The 16754-nt window shown below is 49.6% G+C and overlaps 1 protein-coding gene across 1 annotated transcript in view; it reads right to left on the bottom strand.

Annotated features, from left to right (window-relative positions):
• samd4a (sterile alpha motif domain containing 4A) overlaps positions 1-16754 on the bottom strand; it is a 36705-nt gene that overhangs the window by 7835 nt on the left and 12116 nt on the right. The window contains exons 2-5 of the mRNA XM_083684646.1: positions 7675-8247; positions 1913-2022; positions 1589-1675; positions 347-617 (exon numbers count right to left, since the gene is read on the bottom strand). Coding sequence (XP_083540772.1) covers positions 347-617; positions 1589-1675; positions 1913-2022; positions 7675-8247 — 1041 coding nt within the window. The remainder of the gene's footprint in view (positions 1-346; positions 618-1588; positions 1676-1912; positions 2023-7674; positions 8248-16754) is intronic.

The raw sequence follows: 16754 nt of genomic DNA, 5'->3' as shown, positions 1-16754 counted from the left end.
CAGAGTAGGGGGACTTAAAGGGGTCACTCTTTGTCTGCTATGTACACAACACACTACATGTCCACATCACCATCAACATATCTGAACAGGGTAAATCAGAGTCAATCTAGAACAGATTGGTATCAGGTAAGTTAGCAGGTAGAGGTAAAATCACTAGAGGGGACACGACTGACCAGCACACCAAATGTTCACAAGAATTTCCGAATTGGTTAAAATTTGGCTTCTGGTTAAGGTTAGGGTCAGTTTCAGGGTTTTGACCTAGTCGGGCTGTCAATGGGAGGGCTGGTCAGAAAAGTCTTTTTTAGTCTCTCCCAGACGGGAGAGCAGGGAGCAGCTAGCCCAGTACCTTTGCCCATGACCCGTGTGAACTGGCCGGGGATGTCTCCCTCGGCAACGAGGGTGGTGCCAGACTCTGCCTCCCCCCCTCCTCCTCCTCCTCCTCCTCCTCCACCCCCTCCCCCAACCAGGTGGGAGCCCGGGGCAGCGCTCTTCCCCTCGGCGCTCAGCAGGGGGCGCTGTGGGGAGGACTCTTCGCTGACGCAGGCTTTGATGGGAGTCATGATCACCTGATGGAGCTCCTGCAGAGGAGCGCGCAGGTTACCGCCCTCCAGGACATCCTGACAGGGGAGAGAGACAGACAGAGAGAGAGAGGGAGGGAGAGGGTGAGTGAAGAGGGAAGGGGGGAGATACGGGAACAGAGAGCAAGGGAGGAAGGAGAGTAAAGGGAGGTAGAGAAGGAAATAAATAAAAAATCAGTTGAGTCGGTGTGATGCAGCGGGCATCAAAGAGATGTGTGTGTGTGTATGGTAAGGGTGGCAAATATGACTCCTATTCATGGGGGGGAATCATTCTGGAAGTCTCCATCCCTTCTAAATGAGCGCCTGTCAGGCGGAGGGATATTTCCGACACGAAAGGGAGGGAGGAAACTGCTAGACTGCCGTGTGATGATAAAAGAAATCCCCAAAATACACGCATGTTTGCTCATGTGTCCTCCTGTCTGTAGACGGTCCGTATCACAGCCTTACATGACCAGGGCATAAAACTTTAAATGCCAAGCAACAGGTGTCTCGTTTCCGAATGCCACAGGAACAAATTTTAGACTGAAGCCTTGGTGAAAAGGTTAGCCCTGAAATTAGCTGGCCCAAGAAGACCCCCCTCCTGTGTCCTTGACCGCCATTGTCTGAGCCTGCTAGTGCAGCTGGGATGGGTCCTTTTAGAAGCACAGCCCCAAACCTTTACCCCTGGAATAGGTGGACCTGTATTAACACCGCTAATTATCCTGTTGGATCCCTCAGACAACACAGAGAGTAAACGGTGACCCTGGTTATCAATCAATTGTACTCCCATAAATCTAAATACACTGTACATATACGCTTCAATAACTTGATATTGATGGCAATATAACGTCGATTCTATTGATACATCACCAGGTCACAAAGCAACTTACACTGGTTTAAACTATCCAACAGTCTTGAGACCAGAACCTGTCCTCCTGCTCTCTCCCTCTAGAGGTATCGACAGCAGGAGTGAGAGGTGCTGTTTTTAAAAGTCACTGTTGTAGACATGGAGATGTAGCCAGTGCACTGACCTTCTCCAGGCAGCGCAGCATGTTCTGACGCTCCTTCAGCTTCTGAATGCTGATCACAATCTTGTGCCTCGCCCCCTTGGTGACATTCTGTTGGGAGTAAAAGAAAATGTTAAAAAAATGCCATTTCACATTTTAATTCGTAATTTCACAAGGCAGGCAGCGGTTACAGCCAACATGTCAATCCACTGTGGCATTTCCTTTCAACGAAAAGGCAACGTTGGGAGCTCCGTTTCAATTCCATTGGCATTAGCCGGTAATTACACCCACATTTTCTGTGGTTTCATTTCTTTCTAATAACCCTGCTCATGCGTAAGCCCCACTGACCTGTGATTCCAGCTGCTGCTCTGTCAGTGACATCATCTCGTCGTACGTCATGGTGGAGAAGAGAGCCGCGTACTTGTGGAGACGGAGACTTTTCAGCCATGCCGGCACATCTGTACACACACACACACACAAAACACAAACACACACACACACACACACACACACACACACACACACACACACACACACACACACACACACACACACACACACACACACAAAACACACAAAACACACACACTTCAGTCTTGTATCATTAGCACAGCTGGGTTGAGTCTGTTTAATGGGGATGACATTATGAATCATTTGGGATCTTCCATTTGGGTTTCACTTATCCTCATTGTGTCAGACTGAGTTTCCCCATCAACTTACCCTCTCTGTCAAAGCTATGATGTCAACTAGAACATATTATATTACAAGACATGGGGCCCCGATGCAAAAATGGAACAACGTCGGCCATCTTTACCTAAATATTTATAATAGACGCAATGAAAAATAATCCAATGGGATTTCTGAGCACTGCGTCTAGCGTTTCTATGATATACAACGCGTTTTCAGACTGTTTCCAAAAACCATAAAATCAAGCTACAATAAAAATCACGCTGTACAGCATTCTGAGTTACGAGGTATTTGCTCTTCTCAGCATTGTTTGCTGAATCAAATTGGGGCCCATAACGCGTCAATATCTTCTTTGAGCATTGCGTTCTCAGATTTAAACTTCAAATTACCCATAACAAAAGTCTTTATGAAATCATAGCCACTTAATAACAATGTGATATCTATCTTATTTACAACTTCCACAGTGTAATCCACACCTATATGTGAACAACAGCATCCAAACAAACAGCGGACAACAGTAGGTGGCAGGCCTGCTGCACCACAGTCTTCTGTCTCTAGGAGAGGCTCTGTCGCCAAGCAGAGAAATGCAAAGTCAGAAACTCCCCTGTTAGCAGGTGGGACAATTAATACAACACAATGCTTATTCAGGCTTAGCAACGCTTAACAATCACCGATGCTTACATTATGTCCATTGGTAACACTTGAAAAGCTGAGTAATCACTACTTAGAGAATGCTGAGGAGAGTAAATACGGTACTTAAAACGGTAAACATCCTTGCAGTTGTTTCAACAATACGTTTCATCAACAGTCAGCCACATCATCTTACTCCGGCTAGCAGAAAACAGCTAAAACGCAGTTCAAAAGGACACGCCGACTGCTGTGTCTGCTGTCTTCGGGACGTTCTGCTTAGGAGTTGTATTTGTGCTGTCAGGAGTCACACATTGCAGTAACCGTTCCCACTAGTGATGCCAGTTTGGATAGGGACAGATCTGCTGAACTACCATCGGCAAATGTGATGACAGTTAGGAAACGGCGCACACACCCATTCCATAAATCACCATCGTGATCAGCATCTTGTAGCTGTTTGACAGTTCAGCCTCATGTGGAGTGAGCAGATGGAGGCTCACGTTTGGGTCAGGTGAGCTTAGAGGAAGCCTGTCACACCTGGAGAGGAGCAGGTTGTGGTCTTGGCTCCCGGGCGTAGGTCATTGACTCGGGCAGGTCAACTCCACCCCCTCCTTCCGTCCCCACCCCCGTTCAAAATAGCCCAAACAGGACGAGCCACTTCACACAGAGAGAAGACATACAGCTTCCTCTCTCTTACTGCGCCTGAGTAGTTCTCCGCACAAACCAACCACACCAGAGGACGGTTGTACAAACGCCGTAAATCACAGGCGCCACACCTTGTATACATGTCACGATCAACAGCGTCCTTAGTGGAGTGGAAAGGCTACAGTTTTGCCAAAGTTGCAGGATGAGTCAGATACGACTACAATGACAACAACAACGACAAACAGAAAACGACGCCCCAGGCCTGTGACCTCTTCACACCTCGAGGCTGCTACTAAGCCATGGCCCGGGGCCGTGGAACGGTGCCACTGAGAGAGTCAGCCCTCGGTCACTCCCTCCAGTAGAGTGACGAACTATCTAACTATCTAAACTAACTATCTATCTAACTAACTCACCCCTCATGCCGCTGCCCTCCTCGTGGAATGTGCTGCGGTGCAGGGCCGAGCTGCAGCAGCCTCCTCCCCCCTCCTCCAGGTGCTCGCTGCCGCCACTGCCCGACGAGGCTACGCTGCTCTGGGGGGACAGGGGCGCGTGGTCTGGGGCGGGGCCCCGTGGCGCCCGGAGGTCTTCCTGGGACAGCCAGCAGTGGCCCAGCAGGGGCTGGCTGGAGGGGCCGCTCATCGGAGGGGTGAGGGACACCGAGCGCTTCAGGGGACTGTGTTGCCCGCCGGCTGACAGGACTGCAAGACACAAGACACACGGAGGCCCAGACAGTTAGAAAGGGGCTCTGCTAGACTGGGGTTAAAGCTACCTAGGGCCAAGGGAGGGAGGGGACAGGGACGGAGGACGGGGGGCAGGGGGAGGGCCGGCAAGATACAACACACAGACACCAGAGGGTGCCTCTCAATAGTCTAACGTAGCTCCCTCTCCATGTCCCCACCTTTCCTTTACCTGCACTGATCAGAAAACACAGGACAGGTGAAAGCGATGTGGAGGTACGTTTCTTTCACATGTCCAGGTGTTTGAGATCAGTGTGAAAGAAGAAGAGGAGATGAGGAGAGGAAGCTACTGGAGATTGTTGAGATGCACCCTGTGGCTTGGGCGGGGTGTAGGGAGGCCCAGACTGTTAGAAAGGGGCTCTGCTGTACTGGATTACCTCGTCCTAGGGCCAGAGACACGGACAGACAGGCAGGCAAGACCAGGCCTGACCGAGTTGTAACCATAGAAATAAGATGAGTAGAACGGACATGCCCATTCAAATCCACATTCCACGGTGGGTGTACCGGTCGGCCATCTTTTGGGTAGTTCCCCATTTGGAAGTTGTAGTTCACAGCTTAATTAACAACCAATTCAACTCAACTGACATTGGAATGTTCAGTCAAATGATGCTTAGTCAGACTCCCGAGCCTCCCACTGTGGTGCTGCCTCTGAATCTACTGCTTCTCTCTTGTGTCCTACACATGCAATAACAATGATTACCGTGGAAATTATGCTTTACAATTCCATGTCGCCATGTCTTTTGGTGTACTAGCCAAATTGCCATCATCTGAGGGACCATGTCTGTTCTGCTCATTATATTTCTATGGTTCTAACACCCAGCTCAACGACAGATAACACCTTTCCTACTATTTCCCCTACCCAGAAGCTGTCCTGCATCAGAATAGAGAAATGATGGGGTCCTGCAAAAGGTTGAGCTCGCTGCTTGGACTCTGTGGTGTGTCGATTGAGGTTAGGGGCTACTGGGGGAATGAGAGTGGAGGGTTAGGGGTGTTTGACGTGCATCACAGCCCCACGTCAACCTGGTCTGTGTTGTGTGTTCTGCCTCATCATTGCCACATCTGTCAGTCAGGAGCCCCCCCAGGAGGAGAGTGGTCAGTCAGGAGCCCCCCCAGGAGTAGAGTGGTCTGTACTACTTAACACCATTAACATGATATATGCCATTTAGCTGACGCTTTTATCCAAAGCGACTTACATTGCAGTGAGTGCATACATTTTTCAGTGTATGTGGTCCCAGTGGGAATCAAACCCACAACCTAAGCGTTGTTAGCGCCACGCTCTACCGACTGAGCCATAGAGGACCGTCACCTAACCCTAACCCACTGGGCAAACCAGGCCATTCACAACACCCACACCGGCTGACACTGTAGGAACACAACTTTTCTAACTGGTTATATTTGCGGGGAAAAAACAACCGGAGAGAGAGCAGGGAGGGAGGGAGGGAGGGAGGGATGGAGGGAGGGAGGGGGGGCCGGCATGATGGGGTTTCCCCCCTGTTTACACCTGCACAACAGGTAAGCCTTTCTTCAGAGCCCACGGAACCTTCTCTGGCGTCACGGAATATTCCAGAAGAAGCTGGACGGAGGAGGCACGGAGGAGGCAAACTAAATAACAAGATGTACAGGAGAGGGCTTTATGCGCCGACGCCCGCCGGTGTGCGCCGCCAGTCTCTTCCCCCTATATGTGGCACACTAACTGTTTGGGCTATGTATAGGGCTTCACGGGCTGGGCTAAAATAGGTGCCCAGCTAACATTACAAGCTCCAGTCCCTAAATATTAGCCATTTCCCCTAAATACAGACTCCCACAAAGGCTTCCTTACATGGGAAGGGATAGGGTGGTATGTGGTACTGAGCTGGGGAGGTATCATGGGGGTGTGGAGGAGTGGGGGGATTGGGAAAGGGGTGGGGGGGGGTGGGTGGGGGAGGCAGCTGAATTTTATTTGGTTGCACAATTAATTGTGTTCACCTTTCATCATGACAGGATGACATGAGTAAGGAGGGGGTATGGTGTGAGACCGAGGATCTTCCTCCAACGGATGGGCCCATAAAACCAACTCTACCAACTTCAAATGACTTGTTCAGTGCCCATACAAAGGACATCCATACTTTGCCCAATATCCAACAATGCCTTTTTGTAATTAATGGTGATTATTATCATGATTGAGTAATTTATTTGACTTCCAGTCAAGTCTCATTGGCAATCCATAAAAATATATTTTTTTTAAAAAAGCCTGGAAAAGCCTATGACCTCACCAGTAGAAATGGTTGAATATGAAGTAAAACAGAAAAATGACTTAATTTGGGCATAGGAGTTTGAACCACAGAATTCAGCCTCCAAATCGACTCCATCGTCCTCCTAAATATCTCTGACATTCCATTCACCTGTGGTGAGGTGAGGTGAGGCTTTCCAACTGTTTGATTCAGACAGAATTCCTGCTGATGGATGGGTGTTAGCTAATCCTGTGGTGACCGTAGAGTGGGCTGAGGGGGCAACTCTAGGTTGCCGGAGAGGGAGACTTCTCAAATCGGGCCTTTGTGCGGAGCTTCAACTCCAAGCAGTCAAAAATAAAAGTGGATCTTGCACTGCGCAGAGCTTTAAATGTGTCCTTATTTATATCCTCAGCTGTCTCCTTCATCAGGAAAAAAAGACCCTTGCATTCTTCGCTGGAAATATCCTGCTCTAACCACAGATATGTTCAATCTGAATATCTTTGGAGCACACCCGCCTCTGACTTCCACACAGCCGCTGCACATTTTTCTCCCGCTTGTCAGAGGTGCTGTTGCGGGTTTGTTTGGGGTTTGTTTACCTGTGTGACGGCGGCGGTTGGTTCCTGCTCAAGCTGCTTTAGAATGTTCTAGCACTATAACCGGGGGAATGACTTGACTAATGGCATCCTGGGTAACCTTCGGACTAATGACTTACGTCTGGGAACTCCCTTACCTGACCCGTCCCTTAGGCCTATTCATCAAGTCTTTGAGGCCACTTCATTTGAAAAAAGGTTTCTAAGCTGATGTGTACAAGTACACCTAATTGCAAATATGTCAAGTACACATAATTGTAAACAAACAGAAATCCTGGACTACATTTCGGCTGACTGGGACAAATAAGGCTCCTTTCATAAAGGCCCATCATTCATGACTGGCTCTCGGAGCTCTGACTGGCCATATGTAAACAGCTGAGCATGCTGCAAAGAGTGAGTCACATGATTCAAGAGGGGGAGGCTACATGTCTCAACACTGTCAAACAAGCAGCCATGTTTTCTCATCTCCTTCCTCGCACGGAGGCCTAGATCGATCTTCACCACTCTTGCTTTCACCCGTAACATCCTATCAACACGGCATCTGTTGGAACGGAATTGAAATTACAGTGAAATAAAAAAGGCTTTAAAAAAAAAGGTTTGAGGAGACCACTCACTGGTGTTGCTCCCTCCGCTCGTCCCGACCGTGTTGATGGTGGAGGGCACCGACGATGACGGATACAGTGCCAGGTGCCCATTCTCACACCCCTGCTGCTGCTGAGGCCACCCTCCGCCCAGCCCCGAATCCCTGGAGCCCTGCCACCCGTTCAGCCTGTCGTCTGAGCCGTAGCGCTGGTGGTGGTGGAGCGGGTACAGGTGGCCGGAAGAGGTAGTGGTGGCGGAACCCGAGGAGGACAGGGTGGATGGGGGTGTCTGGTGGTGGTGGGGGGCCGGGGGTCTTTCCAGAGAGTCCCCCCGGGCAGCGGCCCTCTCCTCCAGGTGGTTGAGCCACAGGGCCAGGGCGGCGCGGTCGTCCAGAGACGTGGCCGGGTGGATGAGGGCGTAGGAGAGGAGCTGGCGTGACTCCTCCAGGTGGCGGCCGTGCTCGATGGTGTGGGCCAGGATGCGGGGAAGCAGGCGCATGTATTCTCCCTTGGCCTCTGTGTTGCCGGGCTTAAGCAGGGGCAGGTGGGTCAGCACCAGGGAGATGACCCGCTCCTTAGGCTCGCCCTGCCATTGGCTGATCAACACTGAGGTGGAGAGAGAGAGAGAGAGAGAGACATAAGGATTAATGACCAATCAATCAATCAATCAATCAATAATCAGCATTGTTGCACCACTGAGAGAAAAAGAGGGAAGGGGGGGGTGCTTGCGATGTGAAACTTGATATCACAAAACTTGAAGAGGCAACGCTCTGCATTGGCAATGCAGTAGACTAGTGTATGTGTTTTGGTCTCGGCTACAAAAGAAAAATCACCAGACAGTCAGCCTAAGTACTTGGTATGTCGTACAAAGCAGACGCGTGGTTTGTTGAGTAGTTATGGTTACACGAGTCTGTTTGAGGAGTGAGGCAAGCTGTCTGCTCTTCAGCTTTGCAGCCACCCCCTGAACCCTCACTCTGTCTCTGAACATATTCTTCAATATAGCATGTCAGCCTATATTATACTTAACGTATTCTGGGAGAGCATGCTTGCTTATTGGAAATCCAGATGCCTTCCAATACTCCTACAGGCCTCAACAGGGATATAAAATCATCAATAAACGCTTTACAACCACATATGGTGATCTGGATGGATGGACGGATGGACGGATGGATGGATGGGTGGATGGGTAGAGAGAGAGAGAGAGAGGAAGAGGAGAGTCATCGTTTTATTCTCTTTAGTTAAAATAGCAATGGTGTAAGTGGAAGGTGGGTGTTGAGACCATCTATACATATCTAGGAGAGGCGAGCCCTATTGTTGTCTCAGTATGTCTCTGAGAAATTCATTCCAATAAGGTTGGACGCTGACGCTATAGATACCATGGGTCAAGGCTACGGCTTTGGCGAGCACTACAAATAGAGGATGCAGAACGGAACGCAGACAGGGTTAACTTCCTGTTTGGGGATTGGGGAGGCTATGCGTGAATGAGTGTGTGTGTGTGTGTGTGTGTGTCATTGGTCGATTTGTCCATACCAGGCCAACATCTCTAATTTAGCCCTTTGGCCCCTTCATCCCTAATTCAGAAGCATGAGGTGAGACACGGAAGGAGCAGACAATTTGAGGTCAACTACTAGGTGACAACACTGATGAAAGAGCAGCATGTACAGTAATAGCAATGATGTCAAAGCCAAATCAAGGGGGAATACACGAGCCAGCATCAGAAATAAATAATATTACACTAGAGCAACAATATTACTGTTACTTAGGTGGGACTTAGTTGCGTTCCTAAAAACATTTGACATCCATTCATCTTTAACTCACCAACTGCCAAAGAATTCCGGAACACTCACCACCTAGAGTGCCAAGTGTTTTATGTGGTGTTTACCTAGCAACAATACTATGATTGGCTACAAAACAAAGCATCGTAATTTATGCATTTTCTGTCACCCGTGGTCAAATGTTGACATTTTGGGTGAATTTTTTTCACCCTCGGCACCGAATGAGTTAATAAAGATTATGGCCTAGGTATTTGCGGATACACGTGGCCTGTGCAGCAGCCTGGCGGTGGGAGAAATCTGGAGGAAACACAAAAGGAACAGTCCACTCCAGTGGTCATGGCTGGACCACTGCTCCCCTCAGAGGAGAGAGACTACGCTGGACAGCAGTGTGAGTCCTGAGGCCTGTTTAGGAGCAGGCTACAGTAGGCGTCCTTGTTTAGAAAGGCCCAAGGCAGATATCGCCTAATGTGGGGATGGTACCGTAACAGCAAGCAGGGCAGGGCAGGGCAGAGCAGGGGCAGGAGCACAGTAGTGTGAGGAGAGGGGAGAGGGGAGAGGGGACTGTGTGTGTGTGTGTGTGTGTGTTTGTGTCTCTCTCTCTCTCTCTCTCTCTCTGTGACTCTGCTCTCTGGACTCCTATGATTAGGTGTCCCTTCTGAGAGTCCTTTTTCTGGCTCAGCCATTTTTACTGGACAGCCAAAGGGCTCCAGCCTGACGGCGAAGGGGGGTGGGAGAGGGGAGCGAGGGGGACAGGGGGACAGAGACACAGAGAGAGAGAGAGACACACACACACACACACACACACACACAGAGGGGAGGGAGACCTACTATACCCTATAGTGGTAATGTAATCCTTCATTTCGACACAGGGATCCTCTGAATGAGGCAGAACTTTCTTCGGAAGACCTGTAGACACCCCAAATGACGGATTTATTTCTGTCTAAACTCTGCCCATGCTAGAATGCTGCTACATTCCTCTGTACCTCTGTGCCTGGTAGAACAAGGATGATACTTCTGTCCAATACTTATGTGCCCCACCAAATGAACACGAGAGGAGAGAGTTCTACATGCTACAGATCCATCTGCTGTTAGCACCGTGCCATGGCCAGGACAATACGCTCAGGATATGAAACAATGACAAAGCAATTGCAACTGGCCAACTTCTTTTCCCTGAATCGAGGAACAGGCACGAGAGAAGTCTCGTCAGTCAGATGAGCCCGAAGCCAACAATGACTAGGTCCTGTCTCTCAGACACCATCCCCCATGTGTCAGTGCTGGTGTGTGATCTGCCTATGGCTCACTTTATCTGGTAATCAAGTCCTCCTGACCCCCAGTAACACCCTCCTCCTAAATTTAGAGCCCTCCATTTCACTTGGCCTGAGTCTGGCCTCTCTCTCTCTCTGTGTGTCTCTCTCTCTCTCTCTCTCTCTCTCTCTCTCTCTCTGTCTCTCTCTCTCTCTCTCTCTCTCTCTCTCTCTCTCTCTGTGTGTCTCTCTCTCTCTCTCTCTCTCTCTGTCTGTGTCTCTCTCTGTGTCTCTCTCTCTCTCTCTCTCTCTCTCTCTGTGTGTCTCTCTCTCTCTCTCTCTCTCTCTCTCTCTCTCTCTCTCTCTCTCTCTGTGTGTGTCTCTCTCTCTCTCTCTCTCTGTCTGTGTCTCTCTCTCTCTCTCTCTCTCTCTCTCTCTCTCTCTCTCTCTCTCTCTCTCTCCTTCTCCTCGCTCTACTGTCACTCTCTTTGTCTCTACTCCTCCTTACACTCTCTCTTTCTCTTTCTCTCCCCTGGTCTCTTCTTCCCTTTCTTTTTGCATCTACTTCTTCCTTTCCTGTCTCTTCTCATTTTCTTTCTTTTCCTTCCCTCTTTCTTATTTTCTTTCTCTCTCCTTCTTATGTGTGTGTGTGTGTGTGTGTGTGTGTGTGTGTAGGCTGCTAATACAATAGCCATCTCATCTCTGATATTTTGACTTCCTTCCCACTCCCCTTCTCTCCCTCTCCACTTCCTAACGACGTCGTCACATGACGTAGGACAAGATTTTATGCTTTTCCGTCTTCCGCTCTTTGTATCCTTCATCTGTCCACTGTCTCTCTGGAAGAAACTCACTCAACATTGCTTTTGCTTAAGAGATTATTGTGAGAACATTCAGTTCAGGTTGAACAAGTACCATCAGATCACATATACTGTGAGACAACAGACCCCCCTTTCATACCTTTAAGAGCAGACAGCTGAAAACACAGGATAGGTGATAGAAATACATAAGCCCTTCACAGCTGAAGAGACATGGAGAGCAGGCCACTTTAGACTATTGAGATGCAGATAGAAGAAACAGATAGTGGAGTCTCAGACAGGATGGGAAGATGAGACGTTAATGAAAGACTGGAGAGAGAGAGAGAGAGAGAGAGAGAGAGAGAGAGAGAGAGAATCCTCACCAAACCTATAGCCACTTTCAGAGAGGTCAGTTCACTGCCTGTCGGGGGTTCAAAGTTCAGTCGCTAGGGAAACACTCTGCTCGCCAACACAGAGGAATGCAGGAGGGAAAGTTGTGAAGTCTGTGTCAAGACTCCTCCCTCCCCTCTTCCTCTCCCCTCCATCCCCACCCTCGCTGACCCCTCAGGGTAAAGTGCTAACCTCATCCAACTCCAGAAGGAGGGAGGGAGGGAGAAGGAGGGAGAAGAAAAAAAGCAAAAGAAAAAGCATACTGGAGGGGCTGTGGAGGGGAATGGAAACAGTGAGTAGCCTTGCCTTACCTCCCCTCCATTGGCTCAAGTCTCTCTCTCTCTCTCTCTCTCTCTCTCTCTCTCTCTCTCTCTCTCTCTCTCTCTCTCTCTCTCTCTCTCTCTCTCTCTCTCTCTCTCTCCTGATAGTGTTGATTGAGTCAGCTTTCTGGAACAGACAGGCCTGCTCTTCCAGCCGGTGGTGGTGGAGTGACTCACTACAGTTCAGCAGTGCTCAGCACACACAAAGCTCCCTGCTCTTCTCTCTGTTCAAACTGTGTCAGAGGGAATACAACACACAAGGAAGGAGGGGTAAAGAGCGGTAGTGAGAGTGAATGAAAAATAAAAAAATAAATAAAAAGAGAAAGAGAAAAAAAAGGAGAGAGGGAGAGTCTAGGCCTTCGGTAGGAATGGGTGAAGCACTGCAGTATCACCCAGTAGAGGAGGGGGGGGGGGGGGGGGGGTGAACCCTCATTTAGTCTGACACTGGCTATTACTCCTCAGTTCAACAATGCATGATGGGTGAACTCCGTGTGGCACCCTGTTCCAGCAAGCAGACCGCAGACACTGCCACTGAGGCCCTGCCGAGGGTGGAGCTTTCAAAGACTCCTGCATTCAGCCATGATTCGGTCTCTCACTCTCCACCCCTTAGCCCACAGGACTGGAAGGTCTGGGTCAGGACATAGAGACACAGACAGACAGACATACAGATGTATGTACAACACTACCAGCTTTACTGTAAGCCTAAGGCTCACCTAGTTACAGTTACTTCACGCAGCAAGGGGTGCTGTTTCACTCCATATCAAAATACAGACATGTTTTTTATCTGGCTCCATAGCAAAGGTATGTGATTTTATATAAACACAGTCACTCATATCACATCATAGTCTGACCACTCCCAAACACAAACACAAACACAGGCCTGTCAGCTCTTCTCTGACCACTGACTCTGTGGATTCAGTCGCTCCAAATCCCCATTTTGAGATACAAAAATAGTTACTTCAAACCGAACAAGGAATAGACGTCAAATGAGTGTATATGCATCACAATCCCAAAACATTCCTTGTCCCTATCTGGCCTGGTGTCTATATATTGTCGAATTTAATGCAAACTGATCTGAGGACACACTGGCCGTCACTGGCCTTAAAGAGGAGCCACGGCTTTGGGTTCTGACCTCAGACAAACAGATGTGCCTGGTATGAACACACACACACACAAACCACACGCGCGCACACACAGACACACACACACACACACACACACACAGACACACAGACACACACACACACACGGTGGTCAATGGGTGTGTCCATAGCAAGCACATTGCGGACTGCCAAACTGTTTATGGAAAAGGTCTCCTTTTAATTAGATCAAACCCTGAGACACACCAAATGAAGGAAGTTCAGCACCGGTCCAAAGCTTGGGAGAGATAGAAGACAGACAAATACTACCCCCACCCCCCTATGTCCAATATAGGAATCATGTTGAGTCACAGTCACTGAAAGTAAGTGATTTTCAACAGATTTTCAGCTGTGACTGAACACACACACACACACACAAACACCCGCGCACACATACGTACACACCCGCCCGCACACACACGCTCACGCTCACACCACGCACATGCACACTCACACGCTCATGCACCACGCACATGCACACACACACACACACGTCTGTGCGGGTGAAACTGTTTGTCAGACACATGATTCCCCTTGTTCTATAAATAGGCCTGTTCACATCACACACAGTACCAACAACACTGGGCCAGAAGAGAGAAGAGAGCACATCAACCCAAAAACAGCCAGCCAGCCAGCCAGCAGACACACTGTACCCTGGGGACAGGGATCTCTCTCTCTCTCTCTCTCTCTCTCTGTGTCTGTGTGTGTGTGTGTGTGTGTGTGTGTGTGTGTGTGTGTGTATGTGTGTGTGTGTGTGTGAGTGTGTATGTGTGCATGTGTGTGTGTGTGTGTGTGCGCGAGTGTGTGTGCGCGCGAGTGTGTGTGTGTGTGTGTGTGTGTGCATGAGTGTGTGTGTGTGTGTGTGTGTGTGAGTGAGAGAGAGAGAGAGAGAGAGTAAAGAGTGGGCAAAACACAGGCTGAAAAATGTCCATTATTAGCCTGTGTGCCGGGCGGCGAGCGACCATCCGCCCCCATCCCTCTGGCGTGCTGTTTCCCCTCTGAAGTCCACCTCATGACGGAATCAAGCGGGTTTACGGCCTAAGCCGCTGTCCTGTATTTATCCTGTTAGCAAAACAAACACGCGGGAGCCCGGTTCAGCGTGCTACCGTGCCTTTTTATAGTTGTTGAGTCAACACCGCGTCGGGACACGGCGTGTTCCTTTACGCTCGTTTTAATAACGCGAGGGCAGCTCGCTACACCCCGGGCTGTGCTGCTGACCCACAACAATACGGGCCCGCTTTGGAAAGGAGCCACCAGAAAGGCCAACGCTAGCTACCTCAAAAGAGCAACAGGAGCAGTTTAATCAAGACCACTGAGAGGGACAAACAGGCAGTGAAAGGCCCAAAAGAAGGTTGGTCTGTACTTGTGTCCCCCCCCACAGAGAGAGCAAAACATTACATTGGACTGTGGATACACACACTACACATTCAAAAGTACACACACACACGCACACGCACACGCACACGCACACACTCAAACGGCGACAAGATTTTCCAGAAGAGGAAAGGCACAGAGACAGACACTAGTGGAAAACGTCCCATTTGAAAGAGGCAGTTTGGAGCAAGTTAAGGACGTTGAAAAAGGGGGGCGGTGGGGGGAGAAGGAAAGAAAGAGACAGAGGGGGAAAGTAAAGGAAAAGCTCCCCCACCCAGCCATCCCTCCCTTCCCGAGTGGACTCTCCAGCTCAGCAGTGGGGAATGTGCTGGCATACCACAGGTCCTGCTGAAGAATGCACAGTTTCCTAACGGGCCGCACTGCATCCCAAAACGCCACTGGTGAGACACATACTTTCTCTTTGAGATCACCCCCCCACCCCCTTCCCAGCCCCAGCCCTAGCCCCAGCCCCAATCCATACCATAACAAACACTTCCTTAAACGGAGTCCCCCCAACTTCTAATGTGTTCCACAGAATGGAGATTGAGAGAAAGGCGGGGACAGAGCTGTGGGGAGATGAGGATTGAGGACAGAGCTGTGGGGGAAGAGAGAAGTACTAGTCAATGCTGATTGGGGGATCCCTTGCCTCCCTATATCACTCCCTCTGACGTGTGAATAAAATGGAAAGGTTGGTTCAGTCAAGCTTTCACCCATCAAGTTCCTCTGAAATCCGAGGTTGTGAGGAAACGTATTCTAATGTAGACTCCATCTATGGCCGAGCATTAAAGACACAAAACCAGCGTATAGCCTTCTTCCTGGGTCCCTGCGTGTCTCGTCAGTGAGTCCCTCACTTTTCATACACGCTCCAGCTGTGAGCCCACGGTGGCTGACCTCAGAAGAAAGAAAGACACCAGTGAACCGTGCGCTGACTCAGTACCTAAGTATTCATTGGGACGGTCTTCCTAAAGTCTCCTGAGCTGAGACAAACCAGCCGGGCTATGTGAGCTTTATCCCACAGAAACGGCAGAGACAGAGGGAGGGAGGTAGAGACAGAAGAGAGAGAGAGAGAGAGAGAGAGAGAGAAGGATAAAAAGAAGAGAAGGAAAAGAGAGTGTGTGTGAGAGATATAGGGAGGGAGACCGAGAGGGAGTGAGTGAGCTCATCATAGGCCTCTGGCTGCCCCACCCTCCCCCAGTGGTAACAAGGCTGGGCCCTGACAGGCAGACAGGCAGGCCCCCACAAGCCCCGCACACACACACACACACACACACACACACACACACACACACACACACACACACACACACACACACACACACACACACACACACAATCCGGGTGAAAGGTGAAGGAGGAGGGAGAGAGGGATGACTGTGCAATAGGCAGGTTACAGAAAGAATGCATGAGATTCAAGAGTGTGAGTGTTTTGTCGGTTAAAGGGGGAGACCGAGTGAGGAGGAAAAGGACTGAGAGAGACTTTTGATGCCGTTTATGGAGACACCTTCATGTAAAAAGATACATAATTACACACAGCATAACAGAGAGAGAGAGAGAGAGTGACTTGCAAGGCTGTGGCCAATAGGAGTGCTCCAGCCAGAATGAACTCTAGTGACCTGGATCCCTGCTATGCTCATCTGAAGGAGCAGGTTGGACCAGGCCTCAGCCTGACCCACTGACACACAGGTGCTGACAGAACACGGTCTACAGCTCCCAGAGAGAGAGTTGGTGGGGAGAGGGGCAGAGGGAGACAGACAGAGAGAGAAGGAGGAGAGAAAGAGGGAAAGAGATAGGGGTGGAGAGATAGAGAGAGAGACAGAGAGAAAGATAGAGAGTGACTCATACTGCTTTTTCACTTGGCCTCAGATGGAAAGGTAACATTTTGTTTGTTTAAATGGGATGGGTTACACCCAAACTGAAGAGTTCAAATGCTTTCCGACAACACTGAGAGTGGACTGCCTCCCTAGGAATGTGACTGAATGTGCCACATAGTCTAATATTTCCTATCATAGTCTACCAGAAAACTGTGAGGTGGTTAAAATGTGAATAACTTATCCATTCCATTGACTGTGTCTGGACA

This window comes from Argentina silus (assembly GCF_951799395.1).
Source record: "Argentina silus genome assembly, chromosome: 14".
Lineage (NCBI taxonomy): Eukaryota > Metazoa > Chordata > Actinopteri > Argentiniformes > Argentinidae > Argentina > Argentina silus.
This window is presented reverse-complemented; position numbering and strand designations above follow the sequence as displayed.